The sequence below is a fragment of the Loxodonta africana genome, chromosome 2 (assembly GCF_030014295.1).
Source record: "Loxodonta africana isolate mLoxAfr1 chromosome 2, mLoxAfr1.hap2, whole genome shotgun sequence".
Taxonomy (NCBI): Eukaryota; Metazoa; Chordata; class Mammalia; order Proboscidea; family Elephantidae; genus Loxodonta; species Loxodonta africana.
This window is the reverse complement of record NC_087343.1, coordinates 55,842,251-55,858,644: the sequence shown is the minus strand read 5'-3', so window position 1 is coordinate 55,858,644 and position 16,394 is coordinate 55,842,251. Positions and strand designations below refer to the sequence as shown.

The 16,394-nt window shown below is 38.6% G+C and overlaps 1 protein-coding gene across 1 annotated transcript in view; it reads right to left on the bottom strand.

The window, feature by feature from the left end:
- ITGA2 (integrin subunit alpha 2) overlaps window positions 1-16,394 on the bottom strand; it is a 129,600-nt gene that overhangs the window by 84,242 nt on the left and 28,964 nt on the right. Inside the window, exon 2 of the mRNA XM_010588139.3 lies at window positions 6,178-6,298. Within this exon, the coding sequence (XP_010586441.1) occupies window positions 6,178-6,298 (121 nt within the window). The remainder of the gene's footprint in view (window positions 1-6,177; window positions 6,299-16,394) is intronic.

The window sequence follows — 16,394 nt, the reverse complement described above, 5'->3', positions numbered from 1 at the left end:
CCTATTTACCCCACCTCCACTGCTAGCCAGGAGAAAGTTATTGTTGACAGGGGAGGGCCACCTCACACATTTATATTATGTAAGTTGACTAATGGTTTAATAACAAGGTCACAGCATGATAATTATTTATAAAATATTAACAATGAGTTTTTCAAACTTAAAAGTGGAAGAACATATTATGGTCAGGTTTTTAACGTTTTACAGACAAAATTTGGGCTAAGTGACAAGTTAGTGAAAGTAACTGAAGTTCAATGGAAGAAAAAGGCATATATATATACACACACATATACATATATGATTTAAAATAAAAGGAAACCCTGTGACTAAAGGAAATAAGTAGGTTAAATGACACTACCATGACAGCCTAATGGCAAGAGAATTTTAATTTTATCTTTGGAAAGAGACATAAAAGATGACATTAGCTAACATTTAAAGACCATAATAAAAGACTAAGACACAATTATTTTGGACAAGGAATCAGAATAGCATTCTTGGCCAAGAAACAGAAGAAATGGACTGAAACTAATCCAATATGCATGGAAGCTAATCCAAGACAGATGAAAAATGGTTGAGGGGCAGGGGAAAGAGGGGCAGTAGGGAAGAACTAGTCATACAAACCTGATTTTCTTCCTATGTCTTTTTACACAGTGCTATCACTACTGCCTGACACAGGCACAGCAATTTAGTTTTTGCAGGGATTTGCTTTTATTTTCTCACAAAATGCTCAGAACATCGCAGTTTGGTAAGGATGGCACCCTCTTTGTTTTGCAGAGGTTGTTCTACTTTCCCAAAATCACCTAGCTAGTGGCAGGGAAGCTGAGGTAAACCCCTTGTGCTCTGACTCCTGATTTATATCGCAAACCTCTGCCCATTAGAGAATGAAAAGGTAGTGTGTGACTGTCATTCTTGCTCACGCAACACGTAGAGGTAAAGCCAGTGGAAAAATGATAGTTCTGTAACAGAACTTTTTGACTCAAAATACTGAAAGTTTATCTTATTTTATAAAGTTTATATTAAAATAAGAAACCCTGGTGGCGCAGTGGTTAAGTGCTACGGCTGCTAACCAAAAGATTGGGAGTTCAGATCCGCCAGGTGTTCCTTGGAAACTATGAGACAGTTCTACTCTGTCCTATAGGGTCGCTATGAGTTGGAATCGACTGGACAGCAACAGGTTTTTTTTTTTTAATATTAAAATAAAATTTAGATATTATGTATAAGTGCCAAGTACATTCTGCCATTTCCCTCCTTAAATTCTTTCAAAAACAAAAAAAATACGTGCACATTTGGAATATCTTACCTCTATTTTGCATCTATCTCTATCACTTATTAGCTGTGTAATCTTAGCCAAATTACTTAATCTTTCTAAATCTGCAATCTCTTAATCTGTAAAAATGGGAAATAATGTTACAAAGCCCCTAGAGCTACTACAAGTATTATGTGTTTGGCAAAGAAAGAAAACTCAATAAACATTAAACATTAGACATTATTATTATCATTACCAAATGATGCTAAGATATAATCTTTGCTATCTGTTATAGAATTGAACATTTCTTCCTTATTATTGATTTAAAATTCCTGTGGAAGGCAATCTGTTGTATTTATAATACACATAGAGCTTTCCTAAAAATTTTCTTAACTCAAAAGTTAAAACTATAATATAGGCTCATGTATAGATTGATTTTTTTTTTTTTTGCCATGACACAATATTTCTACTCTCTTTTTTTTTTTTTCTTCTCAAGAAACAAACATGCAGTAGCTCTCGCTAAACAAGAAAATATATTTCTACAACTGGAAATGCCTGGAATTCCCAGTTAGTCTCATCACACAACTTATTGTAGTGTTATATGGTTGCTGACTCACAAAATGAGCTCAGGCTGTTCTTGAGGCAGGCCTCTAGGCTAGACAAATGTAACAATGCCTATCAACACATGCTCCAGGAAATGATTTTAAACATATTTCAATCCTTTGTAGACTGTTTTTGATAAGGATTGCATCATGTACATTTGGACATCCTGTGTGTAAACTGAGGGCTTCAAAGTGGGGTGGCCCCTCCACCTACACCCAAGGGAGAACAGACCACAGCTTTCCTTAAAGCCGGAGAAGAGCTACCGGTGGAAGGCTTGGGAGATAATCTTGCTTTTAAAATTATCCAGCTCACTTTAGACTATCAAAAAGGCCCAAGAATTCTCAAAGCCATATCACTAACAGTTTGTAGATTAGAAGTCCACAGTGTAGTAAAAGTATAATAAATAAAGCTAGCAAAAGAATCAAGATAATTTTGTTAAAATCTGGTAGCTGTCAATGTAAAATATACCTATAAATTCTTAGAAACATGGATGACATGGCCCAGCTCAGCTTGTACTTTAAAAATAACTATGTTTTTACAAAGGTCAGAGAGATTGAGTGGTCAGAGGCGAGAAAAAGGTTAAGAGATAGAGTCAGAGCTCAGCAAGACAGATTGTAAAGAAAGTCAAAATAAGGAGAGGAAAAACTACCAAGACAGCAACTTCAGAACAAGCAGTAATGGAGTAGAGAAAAATAAGTGTGTGTGTGTGTTTGCGTGTGTGTGAGTCTATAAAATCTAAAGCAAATGGACTTATGGTTTATTAAAGGAATTCACAGTAAGACCATTTTCTGTGCCCAAAGTTAACTTGATTAGTATCAGAAGGAAAGTTAATATTTAAACAGTCCTCCCCACATCTGCTACTTCCATAATGTCTGTGCGATTGTCATAAATTAGGAGTGGAGAAGGGCACAAGGCCAATTGTCAAAACAAATACGCCATTCTGGATTTCCAAGTCTCATATTATTTTCCCTGAGCCTCAGAGTTGTGAAAGCTGCTTGTCCTAATTGTGACCCTCTCTAGCTTCTGTCCCATATTATTCATGGCTGCCTATTCTGCATATAAACCTTCCACATCGACTCTACTCCATGCTCCTTAACATGAAGGTCTAGATGCTTTACTTTCTGTATCTCAAGCAGTTCCAGTCCACAGTGAATCGGAAGACCGTGCCCATGGCTTGGCCTGTTCTGCTTCTTTGCTTCCCAATACCAGATTAGTGAAAGGAACAAGACCTGGAGACCTGACCAGCTTTTGTTCTGTTCCTTTTTGCTTCATACCTCCATATGGTTTGGGCTCTAATGTCAGACAGGTCCTCCCATTCTCTTCCTCCCAAGTGGTGGAGTATACTAATACCAGCTGGTGTTCAGAAGTAGGAAGGAAAGGAGGCCCCGGATAAGCCTTGAGCCTAAGCTTAACACTACAGTTTAACAGAGAGCTTGACTCTGGAGTTGAATGCACTATCTGAAGCAATAACAGAGTAGTATCTTGTTTGCCAAGAGCGATTGTCCTGTGTGTACACATCTTTCAGGATTTTTTTAAGAAGTCCAAGAAAGGATTTAGAAATGCCTGGTTTTACTGGTCTTGATATCAGCACCAGAATCTTATCAAAAACTACTAAAACACAGTCTCTTTTAACAATGTCTTGGATGCTTAGAGGGAATCCTGGAGAGAGAAAGGAGATATAGCTGCTTCTCACTTTCCCATGACCCTGTTTGCTAGGTTCCCATCAGCTCTCTACTCTTTTCGGTTTTACTCAACTTCTGCCCTGTACTGTGACCAGTGGTTGAGTTCCTTTATTATCTCTAATAGCATCTATTACTGATGGTGGCTCTTTCTCTTAGGTTTACCCTGTCTTAGGAAAGCTGTTACTTAAAAAGAATAACCTCAATGTTAATGCGAGGTTGTCCTCTGCTAGGCCACACCTATGAAACAGACCATCAGAACGCATTTGAAGGTCTCATTCAGCTAATACCACTAAGTCAGTCTGCTATAGTTCACCTTTTAGAGTTCCTCCAGTGAATCCTTTGGAAGTAGGATTTTCAGTCACTCATTCAACAAAAAATTATTGAGCCTGACTCAGTGCCAGATATCATTCTGGGAATTGAGGACACACCAGTGAAGAAAACACCATCCTTGTACTCAGAGGCAAGAGCCAAAGACAGATAATGCATATATGAACAAAGATAATTTCTGATAGTAGTATCTGCTACAAAGAAAATAAATCAGAGTAAATGGCTGGAAAGAGACTAGGACATAGGTGAAGTACTAACATGGTCTCTATGAGGAGGAATCATTTGAGCTAAGACAAAGAGATGAGAACCAATCAGCTAAGTGAACATCCTGGGGAAGACTCTTCTATCTAGCAAGGAGAATATGATGTGAAAAAGCTTTGAATCAGGAATGAGCTTGGCGTGTTCAAGGAACAGACAAAAGACAGAGTCCCTGGAGCACTGTGAACAAGGAGAATGGGTAAAATATGAGATAGGAGAGTCAGGCTGAGATGGATCTCTTAAGGAATTTGAACTTACTCTAATGGTAGTGGAAAGTCATCAGAGAGTTTTAGTCTAGGGAGTGACGTTATTTGATTCATGACTTAGTTCACACTGGCTGCTGTGAGGAAAGTAGAATTAAAAAAGAACATGGCAACAAGGGAATTGAGAAACCAGTTGAGAAGTTGGTTCAGCAGCATATGTAAGAGCTAGTGTTGACTTTGATCAGGGTGGCAACAGGGGGGACAAAAAACAAAACAAAACAAAACAACATTGCTGTCAAGTCGATTCCAAATCACTGGGACCCTATAGTACAGAGTGGAACTGCCCCATAAAGTTTTCAAGGCTGTAATTTCTATGGAAGCAGACTGTCACATCTTTCTTCTGCTCCAGGGGTAGAGATCCAAGACTGAAGCTCCCGGGTTAGCGGTGAGGGTCTGGGGCCTCCTGTTGTACAGTGAGATAAGGATCCAATGGCAGCACACACTGTCCACCAGTGGGCATCAACTCTAGCAGAAGAAGAGCTACAGCTCTTTCTCCTAAATACAACTTTCAGAATCATTGATTTGCCTGGGATTGATTTTCATTATTATTATAGAAAACTTAAACCAGCAACAGGGATTTCCACCTCTACAAAGGTGGTTGTTTTTCACTTGGTGAGAAAGGCCATGGTTTAAAAAAATAACCATTACACAGCATTACAAGACCAAGTGTACTTTTCAGCAAAAATAAAGGGTACTAGAGGAAGGCAGCTTTGTAAAATTTCGCTGGGATGTTTGTGAGAAGTCTTCACCACATGGAGTAGGTGACTTAGAAAGAAACAATATTGTGGGACAGAGAGTGGAAAAAGCCTGGCTGCAGGAGAGAATTCAGTGAACAATTGAGTAATTAGTCAGAATCAACTCAACCTCAAAGGGTTTGTTCATTTGTTTTTGTTTTAGGCACCATTCAGAAGCAAGGAGCCCTGGTGGTGCAGTGGTTAAGTGCTTGGCTGTTTACCCACTCGGTAGCTTTGCAGGAAAAAGACCTGGTAATCTATTCCTATAAAGATTACAGCCTAGAAAACTCTATGGAGCAGTTCTACTCTGACACATGGGGCCGCTATGAGTCAACATTGACTCGACAGCACTTAACAATAACACCATTCAAAACTGGCCCAAATGCCAAATGATCCAGAAACAGCATCATTGCACAATACTTCATAAGTCTATTGTTTAGCTGAGGAGTCACTGGGTGGTGCAAATGGTTAGGCACTCAATTATTGGCCGAAAAGTTTGTTCAAACCACCCCGGCTAAACACTTAGAAACATTTACTTTCAACATTTACAAAGCTTAATGGATACCAGTTTATAGAATAAGAAATGAAGACAAATTTTCATTTATATCTACATCTATATCCATAGATAGATGGTCGATAGATAGATAGATGATAGATAGATGGACAGATAGATAGATGATAGATAGATAGATGATGATGATAGATAGACAGACAGACAGACAGATAGATAGATTAAAAAAAAAAAAAACCCAGTGCCATCAATAGGTAGATATTAAATAGTCAAAACTCATATTATGAATTTGATATGGAACATTTAGAGAAAGTCTCCCATTCAGGTTTAAAAAAAAGTATCAACACTGTGTACTGTCCCATTAATTACTGATCTGCAGTTGTCAACTCTCAAAGAAAGATTCTTCATTTAAGTATATTTGAGGGCTACCCATTAATAGTATAAAAAAAAAAAACTTTTTTTTTTTGGTCAGGAACAAATCTGAACAAGCAATTGGAGTCACAAATCAAATTTACTTAGTATTTGTATTGAAACCATAAAAATAGAATATTCTTACCAGTTTCCCTTTGGGTTTATAAACTGCTGCACTGCATAGCCAAACTGTTCACTTGAAGGACCAGAAAATATTTTTGCTTCTGGAAGACCAACATTGTATGCCACGCAACAATTTAAAATTCCTATTAAGAAGAATAAAAATATAGTCCATATTTACAATTTGTGAATATAAGTTTGCAATGTAAATTTCGAGGCCACTATAAAAAACTTGTTTGATGTGATAATTATACTCCTTATAACTGTTCACCAAAAACTAATGGCTACTGCTTTTTTAACACTTATTTTGGGCCCTGGCATCATGCTAAATACTTTACATGCATGCATGATTCATTATCTCGTTAATCCTCATAGCAACCCTAGGAGTTGGTTACTAATATTTTGTTAGTTTTCCAAAGATTTTTGAAGTTCTAGTTGGTTTTTTTTTTTAGTTGGTAGCATATCTCACAGGTGGAAAGTGGTAGGGACAGAATTTGAACAAGACTTTTTGATTCAAGAGGTTGAACTCTTAAACTGCTATATTACTTCTAAGTACTCTTAAGTAATTTGAGTATTATTTGTCCTTTCTAATGCTAAAACTCTAAGCCAGCCAAGGGCAGGATCTGAAGAGTATCTTCTATTTCGTCTAAGTCCTCCTGAAGATCTTGACATGGGCTCTGTAAGAAATGTCTCTTTAAAAAGTACTGCTGATTCTAGGGCTTCGAATCAGTTCTTCCTGGTCCAGTCATGGCTGAGTAGTGAAACTGGAACAGACTTGAAGTTTTAAAACTTGGGTGAAATAGAACAATAACCGGAATGGGAAAAATTAACAGTCAATATCCTTTCTTGGTGGGTTATCCTTTCTGGGGACATCTAAGTCAATCGGCATAACAAAATGTATTAAGAAAACATTCTGCATCCCACTTTGGTGAGTGGCATCTGGGATCTTAAATGCTAGCAAGTGGCCATCTAAGATGCATCAATTGGTCTCAACCCACCTGGAGCAAAGGAAAATGAAGAACACCAAAGACACAAGGTAAATATGAGCCCAAGAGACAGAAAGGGTCATATAACCACCAGAGACTACATCAGAACTAGATGGTGCCTAGCTACAACTGATGACTGCCTTGACAGGGAACACAACAGAGAATCCCTGATGGAGCAGGAGAACAGTGGGATGCAGACCTCACATTCTTGTAAAAAGACCAGACTTAATGGTCTGACTGAGACTAGAGGTACCCCAGAAGTCATGGCCACCGGACGTCTGTTAGCCCAAGACTGGAACCATTCCCAAAGCCAACTCTTGAGACAGGGATTGGACTGGACTATAAAACAGAAAATGACACTGGTGAGGAGTGAGCTTCTTGGCTCAAGTAGACACATGAGACTATGTGGGCAGATCCTGCCTGGAGGCCAGAGGAGAAAGCAGAGCGGGATAGGAGCTGGTTGAATGGACACGGGGAATACAGGGCAGAGAGGAGGAGTGTGCTGTCTCATTAGGGGGAGAGCAGCTAGGCCTACATAGCAAGGTGTATATGAGTTTTTGTATGAGAGACTGACCTGATTTGTAAACTTTCACTTAAAGCACCTTAAAAAAAAAAATTACGAATGGAAGCCCTTCTAGAAATCTAATCTCCCTCTTAGAAAACAAGGGGGGCAGCATACGTGTTGCATAGAAACCTAACCTCTTGCCTGTCAGATTTTGAGCAGTGGTTCCCCTGCTCAAGGATGGTGACCGACCACACTGTTTCCAATATGTGTGACTCTCCACAGTCCTGCCAATAATCCAATCTCACGCAGAAGGCTCCTGAAAGGGCTCACTATGCTTCTTCTGCTTCTTCCATTCCAGGGCATTGACCCATAATTTTTCCATTCTGGTTATCGTTTCGGATCACCCAAATTGTAAAAATCCACATCTGTTTTGGTTTCAGTTCCTCATCTATGACTGAACCGGTTCAAACCAGTTTGAAGCCCTGGCTGACTCATTGAAGGAGGTGGAAGATCACAACCCCTTGAATACTGTGTCATTTTCTTCCAGAAAGGATCACTCTTGTGGAGGAAAATGTAGGGAAAGGTATCAGATCTTTTTTATTCCAGTGGAAATTGTCAAAGGTGGTTTTACTTTTTTGATACTTCTTTCTGAGTTATCCAGAAATGGTCATTTTACAAAACAGAAAAAAGACAAATGCGGATAAAGTCTTAGTAGACATTTTTTAAGAACTTTGTTTCTGATGGAAAAGAAAAGGGCAAAAAGAGTAAGGCTGATTAAGTTTCCTTTCCCTGACACCGACAGCATTAAAGCTGATAGACTTCCATGCTATGGAAAGGAAGATTGCGTGAATATCAACGCTCTCTATTGAGATGGTAACGGCTCAGGTTGCTTGAGATGAATACTTACCTTTGCTGACACTGGAGGCAGAGTGAACACTTTTTGAAATCAACATCAAAATGCCATTAATTAATCTTTTCACAAAGAAATATCCCCTCTATCTGGGCAGCACTGAAAGTGCACAATATTTCATAAAACTATTTAGAACTACTGAAAAGCTGGAAGAAAACGACTGACTTGCTCTTCCCGTCATGCCTTCGTATTCCTGAGGCAATTCCGTTGAGTGCTCTAAAGTAATAATGAAGTCAGTGGAGCTTTTGGGACTTAAAGTAGTTAATGTGCCTCTCTAAGTGCCAAAATCACTCTTCTATGAGGGATTTGTTCACTCAAGAGAGCTCTCAGCTCATTATTTCTTAGAAATGTGTACTGCCAGGAAGAAAAATACAAACATTAATTTTGAAATACTCTGCAGAAGAATTTACAAAGCCCTATATTTGCAATTTTTTTCTTCAACATCTCTTTTTCATGTGCTCTCTCCTTTTTTATTTTTGAGGAAATCAAATGCAAAAAAAAAATATATAGCAAATTAAACAGAGAACTGGAATTGACATTCAGATATTTTATGGTTGCTACCAATTGTTCATCTTCACCCACTGTGCAGAGCCCAATGGAGGCTGTTTGAATATGTCACCAATTATCTAACATACCAGTGAAAGCTTCAGGAGATGATGCCAAACTGCTCCCACTTTTAAAATATTTAATGCTGGAAAGAACACATCTGACTGTATATACAATGATCTCATTTTTTTCCCCATTAATTATGCCTTGGCAAATCATGTTCTGGCATGAAATCATGGTGCAGCTCATTTTCTCATCAGCAGTTTAGATTTTATGATATACACATACATATATAGGTGTGTACGTGTCTATATACATTTTTATATGCATACGTATATATATATATATATATACATATAATGATTTTGAAATGTGTATTAGATCATTTAAAATCTACTTAAAATCTCCCAGTATCTTGCCATTACACTAAGAGTAAAATCCAACTTCCTTACCATAGTTTCAAAGGTCCTTCATGATCCAACCCTTGTGTATCTTTCTGACCTCATTTCGCATGGCCCTCTTTCTTGTTCAGTCTATTCCAGTCACATTGGCTTTCCTTCTGTCCCTTGAACACGCCAAGCTTGCTCTGCTTATGGCCTTTGTGGTTGCCTATTCTACTACCTGGAACATTCTTCTCTACTCAGCCTTGAAATCTTTGCACTTATTCTTCATTTAGGTCTATGCCCAAATAGTTCTCTGCTCTCCTCATAGAAATCTTCCCTGACCCCGTTATCCATTAATGATGCCACACTCCATCCATGCTACTACATATCATTATTCTAGCACTTATTACCGGAAATTATCTTATATATTTATGTTGATTTGTGTCTTTCTCTGTCCACTGCAATGTAAGCTCCTTAAAAGCTCAGTCTTTGCTTCTTTTTTTCACTGTTCTTTTCTTAAAACCAAGGATAATATTTGTTAAATGAAATACAGTTTTAATTAATAAATGTTTTTCAACGATGATTTAGAATACAAAGAAAATTGGGAGGAGGGAATCACTCATAGTCCTATCATTCGAATGCAAGTGTAGTCAACTTGGACATAGTTCCTTCTGTTATTGTTTAAAACATAATGTACATCCCAGTTTGTATCCTACTGTTTCGTAATGTTTACGTCTGCCTGTCTGTGTCAGAATCATCCTGACTCATTTGATCCTCAAAACAACCTTGTGAAATAGCCAAAATGTAACTATTACTACCAATTTACATATAAGGAAACAAGAACTCATGGAGGTTAAATGCCTTGCTTGCTCAGTGTCACATAGTTGGTAGCTGAGCTCTGAGTTTTAGTTTGGCTCATCTTCCTAACCTTATTGTCCAGAACTGCCATTCATAAGCAGTCTGCTCATTTTCCTCAAAAAAAAAAAAAAAAAAAAATCATTTACTGTACCATTCTTTGCTCCCTTGATGCTAATCTTTTTAACTAATTAGATCCCTCCATCAAGACCTCTTTTAATAAACCTGGAAAATCCCAGTTCATGATACTTATTTCTCTGATAATATACAACTACAACTCATTATCTATAGCATCATTTTATACTTAGCATATGATATCTAATTAGTTCTGTCAGTTTGTTGTATTGTAGTGGCTTGGGTGTTGCTGTGATGCTGGAAGCTATGCCACCAGTATTACATATACCAGCAGGGTAACCCAATGCAGACATGTTTCAGTGGAGCTTCCAGACGAAGACAAATTGGGAAGAAGGACCTGGATATCTACTTCTGAAAAAACTGGCCAGCAAAAACCTTGTGAACATTAACATAGTTCCAAAAGTTCAGCCCCTCAGGTTGGAAGGAACTTAAAATATGACTGGGAAAGAGCTGCCTCCTGAAAGTCAAGTTGACTTTAATGATGTGGCTGGAGTCAAGCTTTCAGGACCTTTATTTGCTGATCAAAATAAGAAGAAACAGCTGCAAACATCCATTAATAATCAGAACATGGAATATACTAAGTATGAATCTAGGAAAATTGGAAGTTGTCAAAAATGAAATGTAACGCTTGAAGATCAATGTCTGAAATGGGCTGGTACTGGCGATTTTGAATCAGACAATCATATGATCTACTATATTCAAATGCCAAATTGAAGAGGAATGGCATTCCATTCATCCTCGAAAAGATTTCAAGATCTATTCTGAAATCCAATGCTGTCGGTGATAGGATAATATCCATACACCTACAAAGAAGATCAGTTAATAGGACTATTATTCAAATTTATGCACCAACCACTAATGTCAAAGATGAAGAAATTGAAGATTTTTTCTAACTTCTGCAGTCTGAAATTGATCGAACATACAATCAAAATGCACTGATAATTACTGGTGATCGGAATGGGAAAGCGGGAATGAAGAAGGATCAGTAGTTTGAAAATATGGCCTTGATGACAGGAGAGCACATGATACAATTTTACAAGACCAATGACCTATTCACTGTAAATACCTTTTTTCAACAACATAAACAGTGACCACATGCGTAGACCTTCCAGATGGGACACGCAGGAATCAAATTGACTACCTTTGTGGAAAGAGATGATGGAGAAGCTCAATATCGTCAGTCAAAGAAGGCCAGGGGCTGACTGAGGAATTGTGTCAATTACTCATATGCAAGTTCAAGCTGAAGTTGAAGAAAATTAGAGCAAGTCCCACCTAAATATAGACACCATCTCAAGAACAGATTTCACACATTGAACACAAATGACTGAAGATCAGACAAATTATCAGATGACATCATACATGAAGAAAGCAAAATGTTAAAAAGACAGAAAAAAAATCAAAATGATGTCAGAAGAGACTCTGAAATTTGCTCTTGAACATAGAGTAAAGAAAAAGGAATAAACAATGAAGTAAAAGAGCAGAAAAGAAGATTACAAAGGGTGGCTTGAAATGACAAAGTAAAATATTATAATAAAATGTGCAAAGACCTGGAGTTAGAAAACCACTTGGCAGTTCTCAAGTTGAAAGAACTGAAGAAAAAATTCAAGATTTGAGTTGCAATATTGAAGAATTCTACGGGCAAAAAATGGAACAATATGGGAAGCATCAAAAGAAGATGGAAGGAATACACAGAATCCCTGCACCAAAAAGAATTGATGCTCAATCATTTCAGAAAGTAGCATATGATTAAGACCCAATGGTACTGAAGGAAGAAGTCCAAGCTTCACTGAAGGCATTTGTGTAAAACAAGGCTTCAGGAATTGACGGAATACCAACCAAGATGTTTTCAACAAACAGATGCAACCCTGGAAGAGCTCACTTGTCTATGCCAAGAAATTTGGAAGACAGCTAGCAGGCCAAGTGGCTAGAAAGAGATCCATATACGTGTCTATTCCAAAGAAAGGTGGTCCATTGGAATGCCAAAATTACGGAACAGTGTCATTTATATTACAAGTAAAATTTTGCTGAAGATAATTCAAAAATAGTTGCAGCAGTACATTGACAGAGAACTGCCAAAAATTCAAGCCAGATTCAGAAGAGGGCATGGAACGAGGTATATCATTGCTGATGTCAGATGGATTCTGGCTGAAAGTATAGAATGCCAGAAAGATGTTTACTTGTGTTTTATTGACTATACAAAGGCATTCGACTGTGTGGATCATAAAAAATTATGGGTAACATTGCAAAGAATGGGAATTTCAGAACACTTAATTGTGCTCATGAGGAACAGGCCAAGAGGCACCTGTTCCAACAGAACAAGGTGATACTGTGTGGTTTAAAATTAGGAAAGGTGTGCATTAGGGCTGTACCCTTTCACCACACTCATTCAGTCTGTATGCTGAACAAATAATCCAAAATTCCAGACTATATGAAGAAGAACGGGGCATCAGGATTGGAGGAAGACTCATTAACAACCTGAGTTATGCAGATGACACAACCTTGCTTGCTCAAAGTGAAGAGGATTTGAAGCACTAACCAATGAAGATCAAAGACTACAGACTTCCGTATGTATTACACTTTAACATAAAGAAAACAAAGATCCTGACAACTCGGCCAATAAGCAACATTATGATAAACGAGAAAATATTGAAGATGTCAATGATTTCATTTTTTCCTGGATTCACAATCGATGCCCATGGAAGCAGCAGTCAAGAAATCGAACGACACATTGCATCAGGCAAATCGGCTGCAAAAGACCTCTTTAAAAGTGTTAAAAAGCCAAGGTATTATTCAGAGGACTAAGGTATGCCTGATCCAAGCCATGGTATTTTCAATCACCTCACATGCATGTGAATACTGAACAATAAATAAGGGAGCCTGAAGAAAAATAGATGCATGTGAATTATGGTGTTGGTGAAGAATACTGACCATACAATGACTGCCAGAAGAACAAACAAATCTGTCCCACAAGAAGTACAGCCAGAATGCTCCTTAGAAGTGAGGATGGTAAGACTTTGTCTCACATACTTTGGACATGTTATCAAGTGGGATCAGTCCCTGGAGAAGGACAACATGCTTGGTGAAGTGAGGGTCAGTGAAAAAAAGGAAGACCCTCAACAAGATGGATTGACACAGTGGCTGCAACAATGGGCTCTAATGTAGCGATGATTGTAAGGATGGCACAGGGCCGGGCAGTGTTTCATTCTGTTGTGCATGATGTTGCTGAGTTGCAATTGGCTCGACGGCACCTACCAATAACAATTTTCTAATTTAACGTCTAATTCTTCTTTGCAATCCCCATACTTATAATAATTTGTTCCTATGCCTGTCCTCATAGCTTACTGGGAGAACATGGCAAATACAAACCATGTTTGGTTCATCTTGTTTTCCTTGCCTCCAGACATGCCTGCTGTCTATATACACTAATAAGTAGATCATTTAACAAATATTTATCCATCTCCTTTGTCCCAGGGATTTTTCTAGGTCCTGACGATGCTGCCATGAACAAAATGGGCAAGATCCCTGCTCTCATTGAGCTTGCTTTAGTAATTTCATTAAAAAACCAAGCAATTGCATCATAACATGGTGAGTTTTAAAATACAGGGAAGTACAAAGAGCCTTGGGCCCAAAATTAAGAGGAGGGTATATCTAAATTTGAATATTTCACAGAGGAGGTGGCAATTGATTCGGGTCTTGAAGGACAAGCCTGAATTCACTATGTAAAGAGGAAGGCTAAGTTCATTACAGGCACGAGGAACATCACATTCAGCAGAGAAGAGTATAGAAGGAGGAAAAAGTTTGGCACAGAAAGTTATAAATTATATACTGAATTTATACATTTCCAAGGTCCCCAGGTGGCACAAATGGTTTACACTTGACTGCTAACCTAAAAGTTGGTGGTTTCAACTCATGCTGTACCGTGAAAGAAAAGGCCTGGTGATCTGCTTCTGTTCAGATTACGGCCAAGGAAACCCTATGGAACAGTTCTACTCTGTAACACATGAGGCCACCATGTGTCTGAATCAACTCGATGGCAAATAACCACAACAGTTACAACAACATACATTTCCAGTTCTATATTAGATGCAGCAAGTTCCAAACTGGCTTGTGCTTTGCCCTGCCAGAGGTGTACTATTGGCCAGTGTGTACATCCTTCTTCTTTGCCCTCATGTCAATGCCTGTGAATACAATAATAGCACAGCAAACTCAAAAGTGTTTAGCAAAGGTAATCCCGCTCAACATTTGGTGACAGGAACCAAGCCAAAGTCTTCCAGTGAACTTCATCAAAGCTTACTGCACATACAAACTTTGTATCTCCTGGAGAGTTTAACAGTTTCCTCTATTTCCATAATAAAAAGGGCACAGTATTCCAGGGTTGACTGTGGTTTGGCTTGTTGCCATTTTAATTTCCATAGGTAAAGGAGACAGCTCAGCACAAATTAATCAAGGCAGATTTCTTTTTTCTTTCATTCATTTTAAAATTTTTATTGGCCCTCTTGCCCTGAGGGTTCCTGACCATCTCTGAAAAGGGTTTTTGGAAACTGTAATTTAAGAATTAGCTTCAGAAACTATGGAATTTATTCTCCCACTTTATTCTGGAGGAGTCCCTGGGTGGTGCAAACTTTAATGATCTTGCCTGCAAACCATAAGGTCGGGGTTTGGAGTTGACGTAGAGGCACCTCTGAAGAAAGGTCTGGCAATTGAATTCCAAAAAAATAGCCATTGAAAACCCTATGGACCACAGCTCTACTCTGACACACATGGGGTCTCCAGGAGTTGGAATTGACTCTGCAGCAACTATTTTGTTTGTTTGTTTATTTTTATTCTGGAACCCAACTTTAAGTTACAAGAAAATTCAAAAGAGGCATATATGTAGGAGGGGTTGGACATAATTTCATAACTAGTTTTGTTCCCAAAATTTAGTGAAGCTCAAAAAGGGAAAAAAGAAAAAAAAAAAAAACTTTGAAAAAAAGAGCAGAAATAAATTAGTGTTTAAAACAAAAACATGTCATTCCATATGAAACAACAAGAATTTGTCAGGGGAAGTTTCCTGACTTCATGGCATCACTGTCAGAGCTGAAGGATACATATTTGTAGTAAAAGATGGCAGAAAAAGGGTCTAATTTGTGTGGGCAATGCAAAGCAGAGCATATCTATATATGCTGAAGAGCTGAAGGAACAGGTTAAATTTGCACAAGGGTCCAGGAAGATATGTTGTTGTTGTTGTCAGTTGTGGTCCAGAAGATTCTGACTTATGGTGACCCCATGTGTGCAGAGTAAAACCACTCCATAGGGTTTTCCAGGCTGTGACCTTCTGGAAGTAGATCAACAGGCCTTTCTTCCAAGGCTCCTCTGGGTGGCTTCAAACAACCGACCTTTTGCCTAACAGTCAAGTGCTTAACCGTTTGCCTCATCCAAAGAGATTCGTGTTAAGAGAAGAAAGCCAAGGTTAAAATGTTTAGCCTAAAGCAAGAGAATCCCAGCTGGGAAAGAGGATGCCAGCTTATGACTCTTGGATTATACTTTGTCCCATCCCTTCAGATAGATGCTGGAATTTTAGGGGTGAAATGTGTTCAGCAAAAACAGCGAACAAAAATTGAAGAACTGAACTGTATGGCCTGAATCTCTGAGAGCACATTCCTACTGTCCCTGATGATGACTGCTCATGGGCTGCGGAGGCACTGGAGGGAGCAGGAGCAGAGGACAGCAACCTGGGCATCAAGCCTGCATTCCTAAGACAGGGACAGTGGGCAGGTTCAGCAGCGACCAGGACAGAAGGAACAAGATTAGGGGCAGCAAAGGTTTCTAGAGCTGTTTTTGAGAGTCCAGGAGAAAAGCCGTTTACTCCCAAAGAATAAAAAAGCAGGGTTTCGGGACAGGTCCCCCTCTGTTTTGCAAGTAGGTGCCTAGACCACAGAAATA